This window comes from Poecilia reticulata, chromosome 1 (genome assembly GCF_904066995.2).
Source record: "Poecilia reticulata chromosome 1, P_reticulata-male-v2, whole genome shotgun sequence".
NCBI lineage: Eukaryota > Metazoa > Chordata > Actinopteri > Cyprinodontiformes > Poeciliidae > Poecilia > Poecilia reticulata.
This window is the reverse complement of record NC_088830.1, coordinates 7017717-7045329: the sequence shown is the minus strand read 5'-3', so window position 1 is coordinate 7045329 and position 27613 is coordinate 7017717. Positions and strand designations below refer to the sequence as shown.

The following is a 27613-nucleotide window of genomic DNA, read 5'->3' as shown; positions in this document are numbered from 1 at the left end:
AAGTATAAACATTTTGCTAAACTGAAGTAAATCCAAAGTTCCACAGTTTTTTCCCCTGTGATGACTCCTATCCAGGTGAATTGATGTGTTTTACAGTGCTGCCCTCTAGTGTTACGACTGACTGATGATGCGAACCATTGACATGCAGAGCAGAGAAACATTTTACCACCAACATTTCCACAGATGCTTTCAAGAAGAAACGAGAGAAAAAAAACATGCCGACAATGTCACATTTTCATATTTAATTTATTTCCTTTTTTAATGGTAGATCTCATTGCTTTTTCATGGTTAACATACAGCCATTCGTATAGAGAACAAATAAGATTCAGTTTTCAATTAACTTAGAAATATACACACTTCTTTGTGACCACACCCAGGAGAAAAATATCCTTTATTCAAAAGTATCGTCTCTCTTTTGGGGAAAGTTTGTTTGTTTTTTTCTCCTGATGGAGAATGTGTTCATTTTTATCCTCCTGCTAACTCTGCATGTTCCCTCCGTTTCCGATTCTGTTTGTTTGGATCAGCGGACATGGAGGTCAGGGAACACCTGGACACACCGGCACGACGACGAGCTGAGCACTAAACGGCTCCATTTCCACTCACGTCCCGCTCACTGTACAGAAACTAAATGAACATCTCACATCGACAAACACAGTTCAACAGAGCGCCGCTTGTAAAGCTACAAAAAAATAAATAAAAAAATTAACAGCAATAATTTGGTCTATTTAGCCTGACAGAGAGAAAACAAAAATATGTGTGAGTTATATTTTTGCCTTTTTATTCCAAAATTTATGAATGCCAGAGTTTCAACTAAGAAACCAAGTATTTAATTCACCAGCTAAATATTGAGTTTACACACAGCAGGGCTTATAAAGCCCAGCTTTTATATCCCACTTCTGCTTGTCGGCAAGTTCATTTGCATGTTAGCTAAATACTTAGCTTAGCCTTAAATATTCAGCTAAAGTTAGATATTTAGCTAGCAACCTAAATATTTAGATTGAAAATTAAATGCTTAGTTTGGAAATTAAATATTTAAATTGGGCCTAAATATTTAGATGCGAGTTAAATATTTAGCTAGCAACCTAAGTATTTGCAAGCAAGAAATATTCAGTTTAGAAAATAAATATTTGGTTTGAAAATTAAATGTATAGTTTGGAAAATATTTCATTTGGAGCCAAATATTTAAGTAAATCTTCAGCTTCAAATTAAATATTCCCTTGGGAACTAAATATTTTTGCAAACTAAATAACTCGTATCTATGTATTTAGGTCCAAATTTATAAACGAGTGAATGACATGGTGAAAATATGACCTTAAAAAATGAACATCATGTCTTTATGACCGGCTAAATAAACTAAATTAGTGCTGTTGTGCAACTTTACAAACGGCATCTCATACAGTTCCTCCTGCCACAAGTTAAATGTAAATAAAAAAGACCCCAAAATGTGACCAAAACACCAGCAGTGATATGAAAAAAAGAAAGAAATTATGTAAAATTACAGTCAGTGCATGGGAACAAAACAATAGAAATTATTTTCTTTCCTTCGTTTGAACAAGTTCACTTCATCGTTTTAGCATAAAGAGCAGCAAAAATAAGACAATCTGAGAGCTTCCAGAAACTGTTGCTCCAGCTCTGTAAACAGCATTTAGTCAGAGAAAGAGCCGACGGGTCAATTTGGCAAAGCGATGGAAGGGATGGAGGGAGGATTAGACCTGGCAGGCGCCGCTGCTAGTCGATTGGCCGCGGACAGAACTCTGGCCTGAGGACATGGGACCGGGTGGCAGTGCTGCGCCGAGCGCCAGGCTTCTGCCAAATTTGGACTGCTAATGCGTGCGTGTGTGTGTGTGTGTGTGCGTGTGAGTTTGTTTGTAATACCTTGTGGGGACCATTTTCCTGACACTACGTTGTGAGGACCCATTGCTTCTTATGGGACTGAAGCCTGGTCCCCACAAGAGGAAATGCTGTTTTTGTGTCAGGGGTCATATTTAGGACTAAGGTGTGAATTGAGTTTTGGTTAGGGTTAAGTATGTAATGGATAGAGTTAGGATAAGGGTAAAGCTGTAGAAATGAATGGAAGTCAATGGAAAGTCCCCACAACGATACCCACGCAAACGTGTGCGTGTGTGAGAGTGAGAGAGTGTGTGTGTGTGTATGAGTGCATCTTCCCAGTTCAAAATGGACACGCAGTGGAGGGGAATGTTTATGTTGACTATACAAAGTGACATGCAAAGTGTCTCATAGTGGTCACGGGTCCAAAACGGACCAGGTGTGTGGGTGCGGCGACGCAAATAGGAAATCTCCACACAGCTCCATAGCAGTGCACGTTGTTTAAAAGGCAAACACACAACTGCTAACTTATTGCGTCATAAAAAACCCCCACATTTTGATTATTTGATTAATTTAAATGTTTTTATATTACATAATTTAAGGAAAAAAGTCAAGAAAGGATTGTTTGTGACTGGAAACGGTAGGCACAAAATGGGAATGTACCACCAGGTATAGGGGTGCTGCGTTAGAGGGGGCGCCAAACGAAGGAGTAAAAATGATTTCTGGTCAGCATTTTCAGTATTTGACAGCTGTTTCTGCATGTGCAAATGATGTGATTTATAACAGAGGCACGCCTGCAGTGTGTCAGAAAGCAGAAAGTTTAGTCCCGGACACCAGCACTGGAGGAAACTAATCATTTCAAACAAATCATGTGCCATTGCACGTTTGCTTTTCCTTTAGTTAACCATTTCTTGCTTAAAGGACACACAGTTACATAAAATGCCTAAATCTCACCTATAATTCAACCTAATATATTGTTTCCTGGAAACATGATAATATTTTTTATTTATTTCATCCTCTTACCAGTTTGGAGTCTTTATGCTAAATTCAAACTCCTGATCAAATCAAAATAACTGAGAGATCCTGACATGTTGGAGTTGTGAAAACACACATATAAAATAAATTATGAGCACATCTTCCAAAATTTGTCTGATTGCTCAGAATGAAACGCTGGGCGGCTCCGTTACCTGGAAACGAAACGGCGAAGGCACCAAATGACCAGAACCGCTGCAGGCTTGTTTACACGCTGCATCAAGCCTTAACGGGTTGAAACCAGTATCAACATGGAAACCAGTAGTTACCAGTTAGTGAATTATTTCTAACTTGGGCTCAATGAAAGCTCATTGGCTGATTAGGTGAAGAACAAGAAAACATTAAAGAGGACAAACAGCAAAGAAAATAAATTAGAACCCTGTTTAAGATACATAATGTGCACCGAGTAGCTCTTTTATAAAACACACACACACATGCACACACACACTCATATATAAATACATGTATGTATGCATAAAGAAAAAAACAAAACCACATCCTTCCAATAAGGTGCAACACATGATTTTGCAGGCAGTTGAATTGTTAACATGGAAAACAACAGGTAAAGGTTACTGTGATATCTTTATAGATCTGGAAGGAAATGAGGACAAAAAAAAGCAACTTTATGACAAATACAGATCATAGATGAGAGCAATGTTATCAATATCCTGAATTATTTATTATTAATAATGATACGTTTTTTTTGTGTGCGCCAAACAAGTGGAAGCCTTCACAGTAATCAGTGAGGGCACAAACCGAGTGCCTAGTAGTCAGAGTTATAAAAAATGATTATATATTTTCTAGCAATAAGTTTTTTTTTGTCTTGCTTTATATTCTGGGTTCATTTTTAAGTTATTGTCATCAAGTAACTAAAACAGATTCTGAAGCAGATAAGCGTCATGGAAAAACCGAGTGCTGATGAAAACCAGTAGAGAACGGCTTGATCTGAGCGACGGCGTGAACAAGACGGAAACAAAAAAGAGCCACTGAAACCAGAGCCGAGGGACCCCGACCTCACACAGCACCCCGAAGAGATGTTAGAGACAGAGCCGCCGATTAGATGGACCTACAAAATAAAGTACAAAAAATAGTGGAATTTTGGGGGGGGAAACCAAACATTCCCTGTCAATTTACATAAAAAAATATTTTATAAATATAAAAAAGAAAAAAAAACCTTTATCTGAGTCCACTCAAAATGCATAGGTGCAAATCAAAACCAAAACAAGCAGAGCAAACACAGAAAGTGTGGCGTTTGAGTGGAAAATCCCTCCTTCTCTCTGTTTCTGACTGCGGGGAACTCAAAGCTCTCCAGAGGATCGCCTCCCCTTCACTCGCCTTTTCCCTGAACCCGCCACCCTCTCTGTGTGCTGGGCGCTGAGGCAAGATACAAGCAAAACAAAAAACCTCCAGCAGTATGCAGACATGAGAATTATAGTTTCTGTTGGATTTCCTGGTAAAGATGTGCAAAAGAAAAAAAAAAAAAAAGCCTCGAGTTCATCAGAATGGTCAAAAACTGAACAACTTTTAATTTGAGTAAGTTTATTCCATTTTAAAAATGGAAAGAATAATAAAATTGTGATTTAATACAAAATCACAATTATGGTCCTTTAAATTCATGAAAGCTAAAAATATAAAGAAGCATTTTGTTCTAATTACTGCTTTTCTTTTTTTCCCCCCGCTGAGTCTGAATCCAAAAATATTTCATTAGTAATCCATGACTTCCTGTTTGACTTTGACAAGGAAGACCCTTTAACATCCGAGTCATTTAGCAATCCATGTTTTATGGTAGGTGAGTGAGTGCAAGGTCAGAATTCATTTAGTTCTCTGTGTCCGTCTCTACCAGCAGCTGTACTGTGTGTTAAACAAATGGCAGTGATCTGAAAAATAACAATAAAGATGGTGTGTTTTTCCCCAGGTGAGCTACTTTCTGATCATTTTCTTTATAATAATGGACAAAATTTGAGCCACAAGCTCCAACTTGGATGTAATTCAGCGTAACTAGAAAGACCTCAGGACAGGTAGTAGTTGAAATTGGAAGTCTGCGTGTTAAATGATCGCAGGTCATGACAGCAGGAAAACGGCGGCAAATGTCCCGGCGCCAGTCCACACGAGCGAAAGCGGCCAAATCCTCCATTATTTCAGGATGAAAACGGGATCATCAAAGAGAGGGGGCTCAGCTGAGGGTTCTGATCCGATTCATCTAAACAGTGAGTAAAAAAAAAAATAAAAATCCCCGAACTAAAACTGTTTCCTTTTCTTTTTTCTCACAGTCCGTCAGTCAGACCGGTCCCCTCCCCTCCGGCTTCAGACGGGAACCGATCCGCGGCGGGGCCAGGTGCCGGCGGCTGGTTCCGCCCACTCGCTTTCTCAGGCCCGTATGTGTCACTGCACCCGTCTCGTCTTTCTGTTGTGTCACTCTGACTTTCATCATTTTTAAAAAAAATTATTTTGATCTTTTTATCATCTGCTGTGCCACAACATATGGAGCCCTGGACCTGATTTGCCTAATACCCGCCCCAGAGCCAAACAATCTGCTGCGGAGCACTTTCAGAAACGCAGAGACTAACAAACACATACCACAGATTCCAGACATCCGTATGCTAAACGCCACCATGTTGACAGAGGAGCTGTCTCCAAGTCACAGAGCAGCGAATCTTAGCTGCTTGTTGATTCAATGAGTTTCTTCTACCAATGAGCCCATCCGTTCTCTGACGGAGAAGATTTTATTAACGGGGCTGTATTTTGTAAAATGGACTTTTTTGAGCTTTATAGCTTGCTATAATTTTTTTCCTTCACCCACGTTTGAGAAATCTGTGAATTTCCATGACAACCATTCAGCTGTACAAAGCGCCTGGGAGGAACCAACGCCACCATTGCCACCAACGCCACCATTCAGCTCCTTCAGACTAGCCAGCAGCAATTACAGACAGAACACCTGGTGAAACTGTCCATCTTCTGAGCTCATTATAGGAGCTACTTCACAGAGCAACGCTGGTAAAAATGTTGCTAAAGTGTTAACATAGGAGCCGTGTTGTGGTGACTTTCTGAAGACGGGGTTTCAGAAAGAGCACAACCTTCTTAAAGAGACAGAGGCCCAATTTCAAGGCGTTAACTTGCAAAGTCAAATTTCTTTTATATATACGGCTTTATTATAACAACTGAAGATAACATAGTTCCTCGATTGTGCTATAAAATGGCAGTATGTGCCTGGAAAATACACAACACTGCCCGTTTGACCTTTTACACCAGTTGGCTGGACTTTGTTCAGCAGAACTATTCAGTTGTGTGTATTCTCAATATTTTTAATCTGTGAATTAAGTAAACTCTGATAACGGCCAGTACAAAATTTGTGTGGGTTAAAAATTTAATGCCAAAAAATGATGGCATAGTATGAATTTAATAAAGAACAATCATTGGGAGCACATTACTTCCTACCAGGACTCTCCATATAAAACAACTTAACTTTTTTTGATAAATAATCACACAATGCAATCATGACAGATTTAAAAGTGAATTAAATAGTCTGGATGAACCGTTTTAGCGTTTTTAAGATCAGAGTTGTTTTAAAGGTTTGTTTTGGTCTTAGTCCTTTCTGGATTAGCCACCAGCTAGCCATTAGCTTGAACCTCAAAGCCCAAGCTAATGCCTAGCCACGCATATTAGCTTAAAAACTTTCAACACAACTTCACCCCAGGTTTTAAAGTGAATTAAACAGTCTTTGGATTAAATGTTCTGATGTTTTAAATTCAAAGTTGTTTTAAACGTTTGTTTTAATCTTAGTTCCTCCCAGATTAGCCATTAGTGTCAACCTCAAGGTTTAAGCTAATGCCTAGCGACAAATATTAGCTTAAAAACTTTCAGCAGAAGCTCACTTAAAGAATTCCTTTAAATACATTAGCAATAGGAAGGTTTTATTCTAACATACATACTCTGAACATTACAGATCTACAATGATGCTAACAGCTTGCCTGAAAGAATTTTGCGACTAAACCCCAGTTTTATTTGTGCTGGCATATTAATGTAGCCATTTGATTCGGCGCTGTAATGCATTTTTCTGAATGTAAGTTTTCCCATTTTAGTTTCAGCCTCTATGAAGGATTCTTAAAGTTTACGTTTCATCACAGATTTCTGACATTGGCTAGATCTTAACTCCACATTTTCCAAACCCACATAAGAACCGATCAAATATGACAAAAACAAAACCGTAACATAAGAAAACAAAAACTTGAGAATGAACTCTATTAAACATTCAGTCCCTTTCCTCGACACCCCCAAGCATTGACTTCTCTTTTCATTTCCACTCCAGTAGCTGCCAATGTTTTTTTTTTTTGTTTTTTTTTTAAGAAAGCTGTTTTCTGTCTTTTTTTTGTTTGTTTGTTTGCTGTTTTTTTAATAAAACAGCTTATTAGTGGAAGCAACAATGCTGGACGGGGTCCAGAGTCATGTAGGAATGTCGGCTGAGTGCGCAGGCGGCCAATCAGCTTTAATGACACAACAAAAACAGATGGGAGAGAGGTCAGCGCTACCCAGAATGCCATCTGAATAGAAAGCGCACGTGCTGAACTCCACAAATATATTAAATGTATTGTGAATTCATCTTAAGAGTTGATTCAACTTCTATTTTATTTGTTTTCAAGTCGTGCGCAGAAACATTCCCTGCCGACTTAAAATCACTCCCATTTTTGCCAAAAAAGGAATTCAAGGACCTCTGACCAATGTCCAGCTACTAATTATGAACTGATGAACTACAGTAACGCTGCGCACTAAATAGGAAACCCTTCCCTGGTATCCCTTTACAGTCTAAGTTTAGACACCACTGGTTTCATACTCTGAATGCCCGTTCCCCGTCGCTAACATCAATAACTCCAAGCAATTAAAGCTTGCACAGAGCCGTTTCCTAGCAACTCCAAAACCCCTCTGCAGCAGGATCGCTCTGTCTTCTCTACAGTTTTGCATTTTATGCTTAATAAATCCCCTCTTTTCCAGTCAACAGAATCAAGTCAGCCACATTTACTGCAGCGGATGCCCGATAAAGGATAATACATCAAGTCTGTCACTTATGTTGGATACGCTGTGAATAAAAGAATAAAGTTCATTTTGCTCAAACATTTACCCATGAAGAAAAAGAGCAACATGTTACTCACTATTAATAAGAGAGAACAGGGATAATCCTAGCTTTGATTTTAAATGCACAGTCAAAGGTCTGTTTGACCAGGCAGTCATAATCTGGAAAGTCAGTTCTATGAAAAAGAACTCCATGGGTCAGTTATTACTCTTTATTAATACAGAATGAGAATCCTGGGTTTCTTTTCAGTCGTAGCTCTGCTCGTCCAGCCGTTCCTTTAGTACTCAGAGATGTTTTCATGGGATTCTGTGAAAATAAAACAGTTTCTGCCAGAAATAAAATTTACAATATGTTATGTGCTTTAAACTGAATGAGGCAGTCTTTAGGTGTCTTCACACCTGATAGTGCGGTAGACTCGATTCGATTGAGGCCCAAAATTACATTTGTTATATTTTCAGCTGTCGGTTTTCACTTTTACACTGCATCAAACCAACTAAACCTTTTGAAAAACTTGTTCCCCTCCTCGCCTGTGGTGGCGCTGCAGCAAGAACCGCTAAAGGAAACGACACAAAAACAACAGAAGACATGAGTGCAACTTTCGTCTTCAATAAATGGAGTGATGTGAGGCTTTAGGAGTTGCAGGATTTCTCTTTCGTCACCGACAAAAGACAAGACATTTCTCCTGCCAATGTTAGACTAGTGTCTGTTTTGGTCATATTTACCCAGAATGCCTTGCACTATAGTCCTCTTTCTCCTTGTGGAGCAGTCTCCGGACCACTTACATCCACATATGCTTTCGAACCAAACCAGAGTTCACTTCAAGCGAACCAACCCAACCAACCATCTTGGTTCGTCTTGGTTCGCTTCTGAAGAGCAAAGTGTTGTAGAGACACAACAGCTCCGTAAAAACGCTGACTAGAGCAATGGTCCCGTGAACTCTGGAAGACTTGGAGGGATGTTTGAATTCGTCCACTCCCATTTAACTTCGGCATCATTATTTCTTTGCCAATTCAAGGCTTGATTATAATAAAACGAGACAGCAAACTGGCGAGGGTTGCAGTCGGACTGTCCGCACGCATCAAGGCCTCATCGCTTTTAACATCTGCTGAGCGGACGCAATCTGCAGCGAGGTCCTTGAGCGAGACAGACCTTCCAATTCGGAGAACGGCTTAAAAAAAGAATAAAAAAACCCCCCAGAAATAAACAAAAGGAAGAAATTACTGCAAGCCCAGCGAGGAGGCACCGCCTCAAAACATTGCAACTTCATCCGGGCTGCATCCGTCACCGCTTTATAGATTTTCTTTTCCAGGGATGACGTACGGCTCGATTCACTTTGGACGGCTTTCGTTTCATCACTGTGATGACTCTACTTCAAAGTGAAAAAAATCAAGCCCTCCCTCTCTCTTCCACACAAACACGTTTCACACAATAAAGCTGTGAAATATCTCCCTGCTTTACAAGCTGCTCCACATTCTCTCGGTTTTGATCTGCCCATGTTTTATTTGCAGTTTGCGCTACAGAGGTGGCACCTGCGCTGCTCTTCATGCATAATAACGGGGCTACTGGCCACGAGCGCACAACCGCTCCGAGCATCTACTTCTTTATTTTCACTAGGCTCTGCATCAGCTGCTGAGGAAGGAAGTGGTCTGTGATTTCTCCCGATAACTGCCTCTTGAACCACCGGTCCGCAGTCTTGATGACCTCAGGCTGTTGAGGATCTCGGGAACCCGAGGGGGGATTGCTGCCATGGCGATAAAGCCGGTAACCGGCCGAGCCTTGAAGCGGATAAACTTCCTTGGATGGCCCAGGCTGGCACAGGCTGCTGCTCTCAGACAAAGGCTCAAAAAATGTACGCAGAAATGTAAACATGGGCGCTGTTCACCAGATGTTTGGCGTGATGTGACTGCAGCAGACTGGGAGCGGGGTGTTAACTCAAAGTCAATACCTCCTGGCAAGGCGAGAGCACAAATAGCCGCCCACGTTCTTTTATGGGGACCCTGCTTGTGGTTTTGTTTCTCAGATGCCGTTGAGCTAATGCAAAACTTTTCTCTCTCCACTTTTTAAATGGTAGCACCACAAAGACCGATAGGGCAGAGGGCATGAAGCCAGAGATGAGGAGGGTGGGTAATTTAACTGCTCAGTGGGATTTTTCTTACTTCAAATGTTCAGAAAGTCAAATACTTTTTTTTTTTTTTTTTTAAATCTGCACCAGATTAATGCAGTTTCCCCCAAAAATTCAGGAAAAATACAGCTGATAATTATGTTTTTTGATGCGAACGTGATTCCCTGAATAAATCTGCATGTGCTAACACTGCAACCACGCTGCACATGCCTCACAGCTCAATCAGGAATAACTAGGGAAAGCCCACTCCAGTCCCAAAGTCTGGATCAGGGCCTTGTTCACATTGTTTTCCAATGAACAGTAAATAAATCCTGGTCTAATCTCAGCTCCCAGTTCCTGCGGTTGTACTGTCTGTGATTTTACATCAGCAACACCCCCAGCGAGCCTGTGGGCAGCAATTTGCACGGCACTCTTTCAGTGTGTGCACAGCTAGCAAAGACATATTAGAGACCGTCCAGTTTATTTGGTTGATATAATAAAGTTCCCTGTGTCGGTTTCCTGTGACCTGCTGCGGCTGGAAAGCTCTCAGTGTGGGAGACGGCTGGACCTAAAGCAGCCGAAACGCGAGTCATTAAAGTTTATGCCGTTCAAATCAAATTGTTTAGTTAGTAAAGCAGAACAACGACTTAATCGTTGTCTGCATGTGATGAACTGAAACTGCACAGAAATGTGTTATCAAATTACCAATGAATGTCGGTGGAGAGAAACTTACGTTGGATTTAGCTCTCCTACTGCGACATGTCGTTCTTTGACTGGACCGTCTAAAGCTACAGATTTTTCAAGCATTTACCAGGCCCCCCAGCCAGCTGCAGATTTGGGAGGTGCACACCAAATCAGCAATTGGTTTCTGAAACTTTCTTCAACTCAAATTTAAGACATCTTTAAGATTAAAAAGTAACATTTAAAACCTATATATTGATGGAAAAATATGCCATTAAGCACACTTGCTAAAATACACTTACTTTAACGTGCTTATTCAGTCATTTCCTGTTGCATGCCCCATTTCTGGACCATAGTTGCTCCCTCTCCCAAAAACTTTAGTGTAGGTCTCATTGTTTGGTTCCTGTAGTTTGATTTTAGATTTTTGGACTCTAAGTTGCACTTAGCTTCATTTACAACATTCGTTTACAACAGAAGTGAATCGATGGAGAAAACTAACCAACTGGCGATAAATTTGCACTTTTACCCATGATAAAAAAAAATAAAAAGCTAGCTAGCTAAGGTATGTTTGCTACTGGTAACCTCAACTTCTTGAAGTCACAGAATACATTGAAAGTGTCTGACTCAAGAATTTGCCTGATGGGAATGTTCTGCAGGAAAACATATAGCCTACGAGTTAAGCCGAAATTAAACAGAACTGCCATGAAGAAATTTAAGACCTGTGGTTAATGTATTTAAGGCCAACTTTTGTTTCTTTAAATGAATTTAAGATGTTTTAAGGCCTTAGTTTTAAACACATGAATTTAAGACTTTTCAAGAATATGCGGACACCCTGGTATTCTTAAATGACCCAGATTTGTGTTAGAGTCGTCCTTACCCAACATCGACCTTTTCCAAATCACGCGCACACAAAAAACTACAATCTAATTTAAAGCCTCCCACAAAGAGTCCCTGGCCATCTGATTTCAAATCCTATTTGGAGCTAATTTCTCTGCTGCCTCCCAGGAATTAGATGGTTGATACCAACACCAAACCCCCGACAGCTGCTGCTGTTGCATTCCACTGTACGCCGTCGGAGCAGCCGTCCAGCCCAGAAACAGAATCCAGCATCACCGGCCTTCTGACTAATCTCATTTTCTCCTCCCCGAGCAAAGAGGCCAACAATCTCAGGCCAACATCCGGCCTCCAAATCAAATCACAGCTTTAAGAGAAAACTTTTTGCCTGGAGAGGGTTTAATAAAATGGTAAATATAATGGAAAATGATTACTTCTTAAACTGAAGAGAACGTTTTCTGTTTTAGGTCTTAGCAACACTAAGTTACCTCTAGATGGAGCTGGTCAATCTGCTTAAAAAAAAAAATCATTAAGGTTTTTCTCATTTTTAGTCGCTGTGTTCCTTGTAAAGTTTTTCATTTGGGTTTGTGGTGATGTCAACATTTCTGCCATGATTTGCTTCACCCTTGACAAGAACGAAAACAGAGCAGACTTTTGAAGTGAGGCTCTGGTGGTTCCGATATCCCACCTGCACTATGTAGTTTCTTGCTATAATTTGTTGAGATTAAAACTAATGGCTAGTCAGAGAAGGGCAGAGCTCTACAGTGTTAAAAAGAACCCTGGAAACGGTTTGTGTGTATGTTTTTTTAAAGTAAGGCCACCGATTAATTACACAGGAAATTGAGGTCGGAGGAGGCGCGCCATCGATGATCTTCCAGAGTGAAACGTCGAGAAAAGAACATGTAAAGGGAAACTAATAATTTAAGCATTCTGAAGAGCAAAAATATTACTGATTGAGACAAACTGCCTTATTTAATTTATTTTTTGCTAGGTTAGCTGCAAATGTTTTTGTTTTTAAGCATTTTTCACACATTATGATTATCGGTGGCGCACCGCCTTCGACCTCCTGTTTCCATGTTTACCAGCCTCTTTGCAAAAAAGAAGATTTTAAATAAAGATGATTTAAAAATCAATAAAATAACTTTCATATAAATGCTTTGATATACAACAGCCGCCAAGCTTCCACTTTCAGTACTAATTTCAACGTATGCTGAGTTAAGATGCAAAGTTTTTTTTAGTTTGTTTTTTTTCAGCTGGTAAGATATTATCTGAATTTATGAATCAAAGCATATGTTCCTAACCTGCATTAAGTTTATTAGACTCAAAATAAATGAATCAATGCAGATGAGGTCAGTTGGTGTGTCCTTTGAGAAAAACGGTGGGAAGCAAGTTTGTAACTAATTAAAGGCAAAATGAATTAAAATTCACTGGATAATTTGAATTCTGATGATATTTGTTTACAGAAACTTCATAATCCATTTTATTTATGTTGCGGTTGCGTATGTTTTTTTATTTTCATTTTATTTATTATTTTTGTTTTTATTTGGATATTTAATATGTCTTCTGGTTACAGTGTGGATTTTCTGTACAAAATTAAATCTAGTCTTTGAGACAGTGAACGTAAATTATTATGCCATTATCATTATACAAGTTGAAAATTGACTCAAAATGACATTATTGTTTATCGCAATAATTACTGGGACAATTTATCGTCCAGCAAAATTAGTTATTGTGACATTTTTTCCCATACTCATTGATCAGAGCCGATCAGGAGAATATTGGCAGGTTCCAATGTCTTCCTGAATGACTGGCGCATTTCTAACAGATAGCAAAATTGAAAACGGAGCCATTTTCAGCTCATCTGACTTAACACATGAAAATAAGGAATTTAAAGAGCATAAAAATGGAGAATGGAAAACAAGACGGGACTTAAGAAGGAATATGGAGACAAGAAACGCTCAGAGGAGCCTCCAGCAGACATTCGACCATTGGCAGCGACGCATAAAGACTCGTCCAGGGGACTTTTAGTGTTCAGAAGCATCTAAGCGCCGATGTGTGAACATCCTCGCACCGCACCACCACCAGTCCTTCTCCGCAAGATTCCAAGGAAAACCCGGCGACCCCAGCTGCTAATCTGACAGATCTGAAAACCCAAGGCTGCAGCTTCTCCTCTGATGGGACCAAAACGCTTCGCTCCAATCTGTCCGCAAGCTCCGGAAAACACACTCCCAACTCAGTACACACCATCCATGTGGTATTTCATTTTATTTCCTTTTCATTACGGCACACTTTTTCCTTCATGAACCTTTTTCACTCGCATTGATTTTTTTAGTCCGAACGGCACAAACAGAGCACGCACGCACACACACACACACGCACACTATTTACAACCACGCAGACGAGCTTAAGGTGCATGATCATGAACGTGAGCAGAAACCTGTGACACTTGTTTGGTACTCTCAGCAGACCTTAAGGTCTCCATGTTTTGCCTCTGAACCTGCGTCCGGCTCTGGAAGGAGGTCACTGAGAATGACAGGAAGACATCAGAGGGCGAGGGGGTTGAAAGCCGAGCGTCTGGCAGGCTGTAAACTTCAGTGAAAGCAGACAGGAATAGGCAGAAAATTAAATAAAAACGCTTGTTGCTTCCCTGCCTTTTTTTTTTTATTATTTATTTTTCTTCCTACAAGTGTGTCCAGTGGTGGATGAGATACAAAGTAAGCGGGCGCGGAGAAATAGCTTGGCCTCTCACTGTGACGACGGAACGACGGGGAAAGCAGTGATTTTTTTATTTTTGTTCATCCACTGGTTTCGTCCTGCCGATGCTGAATTTGTAAACCCATTGTTGTCATGTTCCCTTTTTAAAACCCCCAAATAATTTGAAGAGCTTTTAAATCCCTGCATCACCTTCATTGTCGTCATCCGTCGAGATTTCGTCCGTCGGTGTCAGCCCACCTCCAGAGCTCAGTGCGAAGGCCTCTCTCCGGCACTTCTGTTAGGTATGTTCCCAAAGCATGGTCTCTTAGACTTCATTCGTTCTGGACTTTGTGTTTATAAGGGTTCTCTAGGAGGTAGTGATACCTTTTGTGGTTCTCCAGCATGTACTTGGGGGCGAACATGTGCTCTTTGGGGTCCGCAGGGGGATATTCCTGCACGGAGCCGTCAAACCAGCCCCCTGTCCGGATCAGTTCCCGGATGTAGTTGAGGTCGCGTTTGTCTTCGTAGTCCCCCCACCTGGGGAAGTCCCCATTCTGCGCCGACACCAGCTTGAAGTAAATCCCCTCGGGTGTGAAGCACCAGGAGCAGTGCCAGCCAGCGAAGTGGAAGGGGCTTCCCACGGACCACTGCACCAGGATGTGGCCCGTGTCGTTCTCGTACTTGCGGAAGCCTGGCATGGTGTAGTACTCGCGGCGCCGCAGCTTGATGCCGTCGCCGTCGTAGACGTCACGGAGCATCCTGAGTGTGCAGCCGGACACCACCTCCAGAGTCCCAAACTGCTTCCAGAAGAAGCCGTACAAAGACTGGAGACAGAGAGACAACCACAGTTACAAACAGCTCTGCCATATGGTCGCTGTGCACACGCCACTCCGTGGGGTACCGCTTGCGTACCTTTCGCATGTGTATGGCGAACGGTTCGGTCCAACCGTCGAACAGCTTGAGGAAAAGGAGGCCTTCCTGCGCCGGGATTTCGTCTGCGTCGTTGATGACGAACACGTCGTCTGATCTGGCCCCCTTCACCCTGGACAAGCCATTGCGCGTCAGGAACGTCCGCAGATAGTCGTCGGCTATCCATCCGTCCTGCCGGCCGCCATCGGGGAAGTGGTCGAGGAACACATAGAGGATCTTATGACGGACGTAGTCGTACGTTCCGTTCAGAAGGAGACGCAGGAAACTAGGGAGACAGATAAAAGGAAATTGTCAAAGCTAAAGTCGCCATTTCCAATTCTCTTAACTTCGGCCAGTCATGTCAAACTTACAGTGCCTCATTTCGTTACACTTATGTATTTAATACAAGTAAATGTGATAGGTCAACACAAACCGGTTGGTCTATCAACAACTGATAGACCAACGGGTTTATCCAAAACGACACATGGTTTTCAGTATTTGTTTTACAAAAAAAATAAAGGAATGGTGTGTAGCTGTATTCAACGAAGTCAGCACTTTGTAGACCTTTTACTCCAATGACAACCAGAAGTGTTTTGGGCTGTGTCTCTGCCAGCTTTACACATCTAGAATAAACATAGATTTTCAATTCATTCTACAGACTCTTAATTGAAGTTAGGTCTGGATTTCAACTGGGACAACACTTCAACATTATTTGATTTTAACTCCAGTTTAGGCAGGTTTGTAGTCAGTGTAAAACTATTTTCATTTTCAGACAAACTGAACTTTGCTGTTAGATGTTTGGGGAAAAAGTTGTAGAACGCTGGTTTAAACATCCTGGCTGACCCGTCTCAGGCGTTCTTTGGTCTCTGTGTTGCTTTTCATTTATAGATCTTGTCCAATAAATCTCTCTGGCCTTCATAGAAAAATTTCAGATTTTTATTTGGAATGAAGAGTCTCTTTAAAGCTGCTAAAATCACATTTCTCTACCTAACCATTTCCCTTGGTGAATTAAAAATGAATTATGATTGTGGTTATTCTGTCTAACGGAAACCGACGAGGTCAGATGATCACTGCTGGGTTGAAAACCAAATGGAGATCCAAAACGAATCCGCTGGGCATTCGCTTGACAAACACCAGCTCTCTGCTCAACACACACCAGACTTCCTGAGAGGACCAACTCTATTAACCTGTTGATATGTGTAGCCAAAAAAAAAAAAAAACCAAGGCGTGTAGCTGCTTTCATGCTGTGCCACATCCTGTGATTGAACACACCAATCTCCCTCCTCGCCCAGTCAATCATGCCGCTCGTCATAATCTCCTGGAAAATTGCTTTCAAGGTGTTTCACGTCGTTGCCAAAGAAACCAAACTGTAATTATTATTCTGCACACCGAGTCTCAACAAGCATGAAGAATGACTGTGTACAACAGAGGGAAGGTAGAAGGAAAAAAAAGAAAAAGAAAAACACTCAAAGCCTTAGGATCGCATCTCTGCTTTTTACGGATGATGTGGTCCTGTTGGCTTCATCAGATCGTGATCTGCAGCTCTCACTGGAGCGGTTCGCGGCTGAGTGCGAAGCGGCCGGGATGAGGCTCAGTGCCTCCAAATCCGAGGCCATGGTCTTGAGCCGGAAAAGGGTAGAGTGCCTTCTCCGGGTCAGGGGGGTCGTCCTGCCTCAAGTGGAGGAGTTTAAGTATCTGGGGATCTTGTTCACGAATGAGGGAAGAAGGGAGCGGGAGATCGACAGGCGGATTGGGGCAGCGTCTACTGTGAAGCGGGCGCTGTACCGGTCCGTTGTTGTGAAAAGAGAGCTGAGTCAAAAAGTGAAGCTCTCGATTTACCGGTCGATCTACGTACCCAATCCTCATCTATGGTCATGAGCTTTGGGTCATGACCGAAAGAACGAGATCACGGATACAAGCAGCCGAAATGGGTTTCCTCCGAAGGGTGGCTGGGCTCTCCCTTAGAGATAGGGTGAGAAGCTCGGTCATCCGGGAGGGACTCAGAGTAGAGCCGCTGCTCCTCCATGTCGAGAGGAGCCAGTAGAGGTGGCTCGGGCATCTGGTCAAGATGCCTCCTGGACGCCTCCCTGGTGAGGTGTTTTGGCCACGTCCCACCGGGAGGAGGCCTCGGGGAAGACCCAGGACACGCTGGAGGGATTACGTCTCTCGGCTGACCTAGGTACGCCTTGGGATTCCCCCGGAGGAGCTGGAAGAAGTGGCTGGGGAGAGGGAAGTCTGGGCCTCCATTCTGAAGCTGCTGCACCCGCGACCCGACCCCGGATAAGCAGAAGAAAATGGATGGATGGACTCAAAGCTCAACAGTTTGTTTTTGCCATCTGAATGGGAACATAGAGCATGAATAGAGCTCCTCTGGTATTGATGACCTTAAAGCAGGCATTCAGCAGAGCATCAACAGGTACAGCAGCATCAGAACAGCTGCAGCAGCAACACACATTTGATGCTCTGCACTATCCAATTTCAAAATTAATTACCAGATACCAAAAAAAAAAAAAAAATCAAAAGAAGTGGTCACAGAACATCCATCCATCCATTTTCTTTACACCTTTGTCCCTTAGTGGGGTCGGGAGAGGTGCTGGTGCCTATCTCCAGTTAATGTTCTGGGCGAGAGGTGGGGTACAGAACCTTTTAGCACAAATTTATAATGTGTCATTAAAAAGAAACTAAAAATTAAAACAATAAGTAAATAAAATCTGATGCCGATCAGATTTTATTTACTTATAAAAAATAAGTAAATTTTTTATAAGTAAAAAATTTTAGACACTGCTCATGTCTAAAATTGTTAGACATGAGCAGTTATTGTAAAACCAAAGTACAACCACTATCAATTCAACAACTTTACTTATCAGCTCAGTAATTTATTGAGTGTCTAAATTTAATCTAAAAAGCACAAAAACACACAATTGATCCAAAACTCATTGATTATTCAACAAAAATAAAGCTGAGAGGAGTGAGTAACCTGAGGCAGCAGCCATTTGTTGATGATTAAATGCATTTATTTAACTGTTTAGGTTTAATAGGAGTGTCTCAGTAAAGACCATGACCCCAAACAACTGAAAACCCTACAACCAAGTGTTAGAAAAAGAAAAACAACGGTGTTGTAATTAGGTCTAAGGTTCAGACCTAAACCTGACGCTACGCCTGTGCAGAGACACGTCGGTAAACCTCCAACGACGGCATGGATGCTGTAAAGTTGGTCACAATTCCTCTGCAATAATGTGAGAGACTGACGGAGGAAAACACATTTCTGACTCTGATAAATGTTAAAGACTTCGACACAAGCTGTTGACTCGGGCCGCGTACTTTGTTTAACCACCCACAGCTTTTCATTGTGGATTTATTTGTGCTGGATAAATAATAAAGTGTAATAAGTTGTATGTTTTTCAATCTTAGAGATATGTTAACCCTGATCTGTAAAGCCTTAGCCTGTCACAATAAGCTATAAATCAATTCATCACATGAGAAATGAACAAATTTCATTTGGACGACAGTCGTCAAAGAGACGCTCCCATTTCATATCGTTGAAGAGCCTTGCAACATTCAGCCTTGCAAACATTCAACACCTGGTGTGAAGTATTTGGTCTGCACTGTCTGCCACTTTTGCCTGTTTTCCCTGTTGAGACAGATTGACCGTAACAGAAAGTGCTCCGTTTTCTTTCTTTTTTAATATTTAAAATGTCTTCTGGTATCAGTGTTAAATTTTCTTTTCGAAATTCAAGTTTGTTTGACTTTTCAGTATGTGTGCTCGCATTATTATGCCATTATTATTATGAGTTGAAACTGGTCTTAACATGACAATATTATCGTTCATCGAGATAATTTCTGGAGCAATTTATCGTGCTGTAAACTTTATTGTCGTGATCGTGCATTACATCCCGCTCCCAAATGAAGAAATGAAGATCATGCCATACCTCAGCGGCCGTTTCTCTCCGTATGCGGTAAAGTTTGACTCGCACACCAGGAACAAGTCCACGGACTGTGAAAGCTCGTGAAAGCGCGTATGCAGCAGGTCGAACTCGTGGTTGATGTTGATGGCGTTGATGACTCTCCGCGGCGTCTTTCTGGGCGTCAGCCGCTCCTTCGTCGGCAGGTTGGAGTGGTACACCATGGTGGGAACCCCACAATAAGGTCCGTGCCAGCCCGGCCGGCAAACACACTTCACCAGCTGCTTCCCGCTGCCCAAAGGCTGACCTTTGCCCCTTATCTTTCCGGGCTGCTGCTGAAGCCCCAGAGGTTTCCGCTGAGCGGCTTTATCCACATCCAAAACGTCACCAGCCGCACCCGCTGCTGCTTTTGCAGAGGATTCCTTGATCTCTGTCCCCTGTCTGAAACAGTAGGCCCCACGACTCGTACGCACAAAATACGAGGTTTTGTCATCCTGGAGCTGGTGACTGCGGGTGTGAAGGTCTCCCATGGACTTTATCGGGTCGGGCAGCTTTTCTTTTCCTAATTGTTCCCGCAGTTTTTGTAGGTTGGGTTCAACGTGACTACCGTCACTTTTTTTCTAGAAGGAAGAAGATAAGAAAGAGTTCAGGTACACTTCAGGTAAATACTCTGGCATTTCATTTACCACGATTTTACTATTAGCACTCATTGTGCTAACTCTCAAAGTAAGTTTATTTGTAAAATGACTGCTCTAGAAATGAGTGGCGTACGCTAAACCTTCAAAAGATTTTGTTTTTTAAAGTTCTGAATTACATAAAAAATATATATATAAAAGTTGACAGTGCCAACTAAAACATTAGCTGCACTAACCCCAAAGCACTGATAATGAAACATCAACTCTATTTGCGGAAAGCGCTATGCCAACATGGTACTTAGTGCTAATGCTACACCGCTAACTTCAACCAAGAGGAGAATGTGAGATCTCACACACAAGACGTTTTGTATATGCATAATTAACAGCCATGCTTGTTAATTTCCCTCTGGGATTAATAAAGTATTTTTGAATTTGTTTATGAGTGCTATATTCTGCTTAAAATATATCCAGAAAAACTAATTTAGTGGACGCTAAGTGCTCTTAGCATTTTCAAAGTTAGCTAAACAAATAATTAGCTTCCCTATTAGCACATTAGCAGAGGGGTACCCACCACTGCTTACATATTTGTATATATATTCTCTGTGCAACGGGCACAAAATTATGTTGTGCTTGTGGAGGCTTTTAGGTCACAGAGTTCATATGAAGGAGAAAAATCTGAAATCTAGCCTTCATATGGCTCTCTGGTCTGGTGTAGAATTGATCAGAGAAACAACTAAGAGTGTAAAAAAAGTGTTAGAATAGAATATATACTGCTCAAAAAAATAAAGGGGAACACTTAAGTGTTCACTTAAGTGTTTAAGTCTTCCCTTTATTTTTTGAGCAGTGTACTTTATTGATCCCCAAGGGGAAATTGCTTATTTGTTGAAAGCTACTCCATCTTAGGTAATTAATACAAACTTTGTAAAATATATATATACCCAAGAGTGATAAGTTAAAAATGACTAGATATAAATTAATTAATTAATAACAAGCAATCACATGCAATATATTAATCAATAAATAACCTATAAATGAGCGCAGAAACAATTTGAATCAATTAGCACAGACTTGGGCATTATGAAGCCTGATGGCAAAAGGCAGGAATGACTTTCTGTGGTTCACTTTGGCAAAATGAGTCTCTGGCTGAAGCTGCTCCTGTATCTGGCCAGCAGGTCATGGAGTGGATGAGACTCGTTGTCCAAGATGGCCTGCATCTTGGACAGGATCCTCCTACAGCTTGTGTCAATATTTTTTCCCCTCCTGGACTTAATATTTACCGGTCCACATAAGAGACAGATTTTTATCTTTCAAATTTAGATATGTTTACAAACCAAACACAAAATCTATTTTCGTCAGAATAAATTTGGCTCATCTCGATGATGGGAGAGAGAAGGTCTTATGTTACGTCACCTTCCTTAGATGATGGTCTAAGTCTTTTTTTTTTGCCAAAAGATGATTTAGGCAAAAAAAGAAAAAAAAAAAGAAAAATCACATTTGGCAAAATAAAATAAGTGACGTAGGCCATCATTTTAGAAAGGTGACAATATCATGAATCCATTTAAACCTGTGTTGATAATACTCTAATATGAGCTATTCAACAAAGAGTAAATTAAAGCTAAAAAAATCTTTAAAACATCTATGTTGTAAACTGAGGTCACCATCCTACTCTGCCTTCATTTGGACAAAGACAAATCGACCATCCCAACAACAACAACAAAAAAAGACAAGTCTAAGCTTTTCTCTTGTAACAGGATTCATCTTTAAGTTCTGATGCCGAAGCTGGAGGCCTCAGCCATATATTCCATTTTGCATGCACTGTTAGCATGCAGTAACTCAGAAAGCCAGGGTGTTGAACCTCTCTTGGCGAGTCTCCCAGCTGGTTCTCCTCTGGTTTTTCCCAGGGATGCGGAGGCTCCGGCTCCTTCATCGCTCTCACCTCGAAATGTTTAAGGCCGGCCACACCGGCCACTCTGATGTTGGTGTCCAATGCTCCTGGGTCTACCGCTCCCCCTCCTCCGCCTCCGTCCCCCAGAGACCCCGCCCCTCCGCCAGGCTTCATCGCGCCCTGGCGGAGGACGGGCAGCGGCGGGGCCTCTTCAGGAGAGGCGGGACTGAGCGGGGTGGCAGCGACGCCCTTCTCCCTCCAGAAGAAGCCCGAGACCATGATGAAGGACTTGATGTTGGGGTACGGAGCGGAGAGCTCACGCAGCAGGGAGACGTAGTGCAGGGCCTTGTAGTAATGGAGGAAGGAGATGACACACAGACCCACCGTGCACAGCAAGAACACTCTGTGCCGCCGCATTTTCATCCTGACGGGGGAAAAAGCGGACAGAAACGAGGAAACGTGTCAATAAAAACGTGACATCCTCCACCAGTCCACAGGCTGATGAAGCTAGCTCAGCACACACACACAGTAAAGTACCAGGCTCTGCAGCTCCATAATTCCTTGATATTAATTTTTTTTTAAAGTACTAGTTCTACTGGTAGATTATTTAATTCATAACATGAGAAAAACGTCTCGTTATAAATGAAATAATCTGCCATTTGAACTAGTATTCTTTTCTTATATTAATAAATAACTGACCTCTTGCTTGTTTTACATCCTGCTGAAAAGTTATTTATAAGTTAGTTTTGTCTTATTTCAGTTGTACTGAGATATTTGTTCTAGAAACTCGACCAAAAATATTTGGTAAGATTTTGTGTTCTTTGCAGTGTGTCAGACTTTGACTAGGCCAGAATATGAATAAGCCTTAAGCTAATGCTAGGTGATTTTAGCATAACATGGTTTGTGACGACGACATGGATAATAACAAACCCTAATGTGTTTTTTTCTCAGGCTCCAACAGCTTTTTTTTTTTTAAGCGTTTTGATATCAAGAAGCATGATGCTGCCACTGCCATGTTTTCCACCAGGTTGCCTTCAGGATGATGTGCAGAGTTCAGTTTCTTCCAGGCATATTTAGCAAATTGTTCAATCTTGGGTCTCATTTGGACACAATATCTTTTATGAACAGCCCATTTCAGCTTTAAAGTGAGGTTTCCCAAATTTTGGGATATTGCTTTTGTAACCTAATCATGCTTTCAACCCATCCACAACCAAACTACACGGACTCGTGCAGTTTATTTCTATATAAATTACACAAAAGTAAACTTCATTCACTAATTAGGCAAGAGCTGGAGGGAGTTTGTTGTACTGGGTTTCATTCATTTGTATAAGGGGGGCTAAAAACAAAACCACACCACACTTTTCAGATTTTTAGTGGCTAAAAATGCCGTTGCTACTGCTACCAAAACCACGTGTCACTACTTTGTGTCAACATGTCTATTAAAAGTTATAATATACAATGAAGGTTGACATTTTAACATGACAAAATATAGAAAAATGTTCCACATCATGAAATACTTCTGCAATAAACTGAATGGGAAGTGAGTGTTACGCATAAAAAGGAAGTCAGAACAGCAATGACCAAAACGCAGATGACAAGGTGAGCAGTGAGAAAGAGTTTCAGCTTTCCAAGCTCAGATCAAACAAGTCCCAGAAATTGGTCTGTTTTCAAATGTTTTCCATTTTCATAAAAGTTTCCATGAATAAAAAAAATAAAATAAAAAAATAGAGCAGCTGCAAGAATTCGCTCTCGACTTGAGTGGACTGGAAGGTTCACTTTCAAACGGGCTTGACCGAGCGCCACTGGAGTGGAAAGTCCTCCAGATCCAGGGGAAGAGCAGATGTGTGACGACTCCACAGATCCGGTCTCACACACTCCCAGCGTCCTCAGCATCCTTTCTGTACGGGAACCCAGCAGTGAAGTGTGTGAGCACCAGAAGATTCCAGACATTCCTAACAAAAATGTCTCTTTTGTGCGTAAAAACAAGCAACGCATTAAATCACTACCACATTTACAGCTGAGACTGCACCAACAGGCTGCGCACATGTGGAGAACTTGTGATAAAACAGAACGCATTTAATGAAAAGCAAAAAATCACACATGCGTGTTGGAATATCAGAGAGGCAGCCGTGACCCGGTCACATCCGCTTCAAACCTTCCACTTGCAAAATGACCTGTAACTCTAGCAGCGGGAGTCAAAGCCAGCAGCGTCAAACGCTTGTGAATCCAGAGCGCCAAGCGCGGGGTTCAGGAAAAACAGACCGGCAGTCTGGAACTAAATACTGCTGCGGTTGCTCGGTTGCAAATAAAACCACATTTAACAACGGTGCAAAGCACATATGACTAAGACAGGCCGCCTGCGCTCGGGCCAGAGCAGAAATCAATTTAGGGCTCAACCACGGCCCTAAATTGGCTTTTAAATTCTGGTAAATCCTGCAGATTAAGGCGGCCCAGCCTGTCGCTCTCCTTTACTACTTTTGTGGCACTCGCAGGTTGTGAAACAGTTATTTGTTTTGATTTGGTCGAGTTAATGCCAAGAGAAAAATGTACACACGTTTCAACAGGCACGGAAGAAGGAAAGAGTTTTCAAATTTAGAAAAAAAGCAAAAGATGCCTAAGTGACAGACAAAGACGTAAGAGACAGCTCGTGTCATACTTTTCTCATAAACTATTTTTACTAACTTATTTATACAAGCTGTCTCATTTAGATCCAAGATCTCATTAACTAGACAGACCAGTTTTCATAACAAAACAAATGATTAAGAAATTTGACTCAATAAGATAAGCTAATGAAATATAAGCTTAAAACAAGAGCAAGTTTCAGAAGATTTCTCTTTTTGTCTTGAAGTTTGAATCGTCCCAAAGGAATCAAAGTGGGTGTTGACCGCGTAGATTAAGAAAATGCCTTTTTTATTTTTACATTTACGAAATCTTGTGGAGAAGCCAAATTTTCTCCAGGTATTCAGAAATAATTTAAAATGTTGACACCAAAAAATGTACGGTGAAAACGTGTGAATGCTACACATCTATTCAGACACGCACTAAAAAGAACAAGACATCTACACATTTCTTATGCTGAAGTTCATTTTAATACGTTTGGTCACATTTTAAACTTTCAGCTCTTCATAAACGCTTAATTGCTTTGTGTTAATGCTGGGTTTAAATTTGTGTATGTAAAAGTTTTCAATGCAGAAATGACAAAAAAAAAAAAATTTAAAATTTGTAAATAAACTATTTTGGGAATAAGGCGCAGAAGCTGTAGCCTGGTCCTAGAGTTGAAAAATAGAGTTTAAAAAAAGTCTATTTTCAGAGACAATGTGCTCGATCCATAAGGGAAGATCTATTCAGTCTAGTTCTACGCTTTGGCTTCCTGTTGTTTATTTCTACATGTTCTACAAAGGTAGTCAACCTATTGGTTTTGTCATTTTATAATTTATTTTCCATTGGCTGTTCTGGTGACTGAACAAACTAACGTTGTTTTTACATGTTTGATCAACCTTCAGAAGCTTTTGGTGTGTTTAAGTGTGCTGTAATGGTGCAGTTATCTGATAAATTTGTAATTTAGTACATTTACGTCTTAAGAAAAAGAAACGTTATAATTAGTTCAGCTTTGGTTTTCAGTATCGGAATCAGCCGATACAAAATCTGTATCGGTATCAGGAGTGAAAAAAAAGTGGATTGGTGCTTGTCTACTTAAAATTCCCCTTCATGTTTTTTTTTTCCCACACCCAGTTTTGAATTTGAAAAGCTCAACAGCAGAGAGAAGAATCCCAAGCCGCAGGCCCAAAAGTCCAAAAGGCGGCAGCAGCAGGTAGTTCAGCAAGCAGAGCCCACCACCAGTCCTTACACAAAAATCACTTACGGATGGAGCAGCCGTCGCCATTTTTGCGTTGAATTCAGCAGGCCGAGGCATACCCTGGGCCACCTAAGCCAAGTCATGACTGTCAAAATTAATCCAGGTTGCTCATGTCAGCGGTTGCTTCCACACTGTTGCCGCCGAGCGATCCTGCCTGTCGGATAACGTACAGGGTCGAGTTTTACAAGTCAAGCAGAGTCTGCAATGCCGCAACTGCGATTAAAAAGAGGCAACACATCTCTCCTTCAAGTTCAACAAACGTCCCCGCCCACCAGTCACCCGCATGGGGTGACTGGACACAAGCCGCACACACAAAAGAAAAAATGTTGGCCTTCTGGAATAACTCACCAAGCCAGCTGAAAATATTATAACGTAATACTTCTGGTTTTTTTCCTCCCCCATTGGTGTTTAAACACACCAACGTTTCAAAAAGCCGTCAAAAGATTGACATTTAGTCAAGCAGAACGTTAAAAACAGTCAACCGAAGAAAGAGGGAAGTTTCTCTTCTTTGCTCTATTTAAGCGGCTGAAGTTCCTGTATTTACACAACCGGCGACTGTTAATAGAGGCACGGCTCTTATCAGAATGATCTCTGCTCCCAACCTGCAATAAATGTTTCATCATGTGTTTTTTTTTTTTTTTTTTTTTATAGCTTCACACCTTTTGAACAAACAACAACCCGCCAGAGAGTTTGTAAGCTTCGACCGCAAACAACCCTCTGGTATGCAGAGTCACAAACACTGAAGAGGGACAATTCTCCCTGTTCACAGTGAACATGTGAACCTGCAAACATTGAACGTTTTACCAAAGTTTTTCATATAAATTCATTCACCATAAATGTTGCAAAAAAAACAAAACATGGAGACGATTAACTAAAAGTTTTGTAGGAAATCCGCAGGAACTGCAGCAAAGAGTGGAGCGTTGGGGTCTTCAGGTTTCTATAGCAACCGCTTTAAAACTGGAGGCCATTTTTACAAGACGAAACGTTCACCTGCTGATTAACTGTAAGGTCACATGGCGTCCAAATGTTTCCCAACGTGGGCCGGAGTGCCACAGTTGAAAATAAGCTAATTGTTGTTCAAAATTAAAATGCTAAATAATTCTGTAGTTATCCCCCCCATCTGGGGTTTATAATTGTTTTGGTTTTTTCATTATTGTATTTTTACATTGTAACTTTTTATTTGTTTGATTCAATTAGGTTTTAAGAGTGTGTTTTTATTATTTGTTAGTTAAATGTTTAGTTTTAGTCTTTATTATAGTAGTAGTTATTGCTTTGGTTCATTTTTAGGTGCAAAATTCAAAAAGGCTAATAAATATATTCATAAACACAAAGACAAAATATGTTATAGCTATGATTTCAGAACGTTTTAGCGAGTTCTATAAACAAGCATTATAGTTCCAGTTAGTTTAAGTTTTCATTATTTTGTTAGTTCAATGTTAATTATAATAACCTTGCAAAAAGGCACCATTTTTTTAACAAAAGGTGGACAGTTTCCTAACTTTATTTTCTTTTAGTTTATTTGGTCTATTAAATCTTTGCAAAAAAAAAAAAAGGAAATTTTCCTCAAAAAAAGTTTATATTAATGTTTAACAAAGTAACTTGTCCCTGGATGTGTATAGTTCTATTTCTATTAAATTAAATTAAAAAGAAAAACCCTTTTAGTCAAAGAAGAATCAGATTTGTCATTGAAATTGACATGATAAAAAAAAAAAAGACATAAGTGTCCACTGGAGGGCCAAATTTGTACTATTTCTGAACTGCATTGGTTAAGTAGTGGGCGGCACATAAATATGCTCAAAGGGCCAAAAACGTTTCCAGGGAAACACTTTGGACACCCTGAATTAACAGATGATCATGAAATGACGGCACATCCATCCAAAATGGACAAATATATTCTGCAGGTGTAAAATGTGATTGGTTGAGCCTTCCATGTGCGCCTATGTCAGTGTGAGATAAATTGATTAGTAGCAGTAGGAAAGATGTCTGATGGAACATTTGATATTATATATAATATGCATCAAACTCTGATATAGAACCTCACAGCATTCTGGGAGATGGAGGCAGAGGAAAGACTTTAGTTGCTCAACCTCTCACCCTATGGCGAGCTAACTAGCCGGTAGCACCAACTCACTTGCTCTTTGGTTACCTAGCAACAACCTGTTGAGTAACTTGTGCAGCAGCAGTTTCAAGTT

The 27613-nt window shown here is 41.0% G+C and overlaps 2 protein-coding genes across 4 annotated transcripts in view; both read right to left on the bottom strand.

Annotated features, from left to right (window-relative positions):
- rps19bp1 (ribosomal protein S19 binding protein 1) overlaps positions 1-5137 on the bottom strand; it is a 122556-nt gene extending 117419 nt beyond the window's left edge. The window contains exon 1 of the mRNA XM_081600772.1: positions 5128-5137. The gene's annotated coding sequence lies outside the window, so the exon portion shown is untranslated. The remainder of the gene's footprint in view (positions 1-5127) is intronic.
- The window catches only part of tab1 (TGF-beta activated kinase 1/MAP3K7 binding protein 1), a 92042-nt gene continuing 64656 nt past the window's right edge, over positions 228-27613 (bottom strand). For 2 of the 3 annotated variants that reach the window (XM_081599667.1, XM_081599703.1), the window contains exons 11-14: positions 21536-21989; positions 19073-19665; positions 15147-15429; positions 228-15058 (exon numbers count right to left, since the gene is read on the bottom strand). In XM_081599667.1, coding sequence (XP_081455793.1) covers positions 14567-15058; positions 15147-15429; positions 19073-19665; positions 21536-21989 — 1822 coding nt within the window. In that variant the 3' untranslated portion in view covers positions 228-14566. The remainder of the gene's footprint in view (positions 15059-15146; positions 15430-19072; positions 19666-21535; positions 21990-27613) is intronic. The other variant, XM_081599737.1, reaches the window with a different exon arrangement.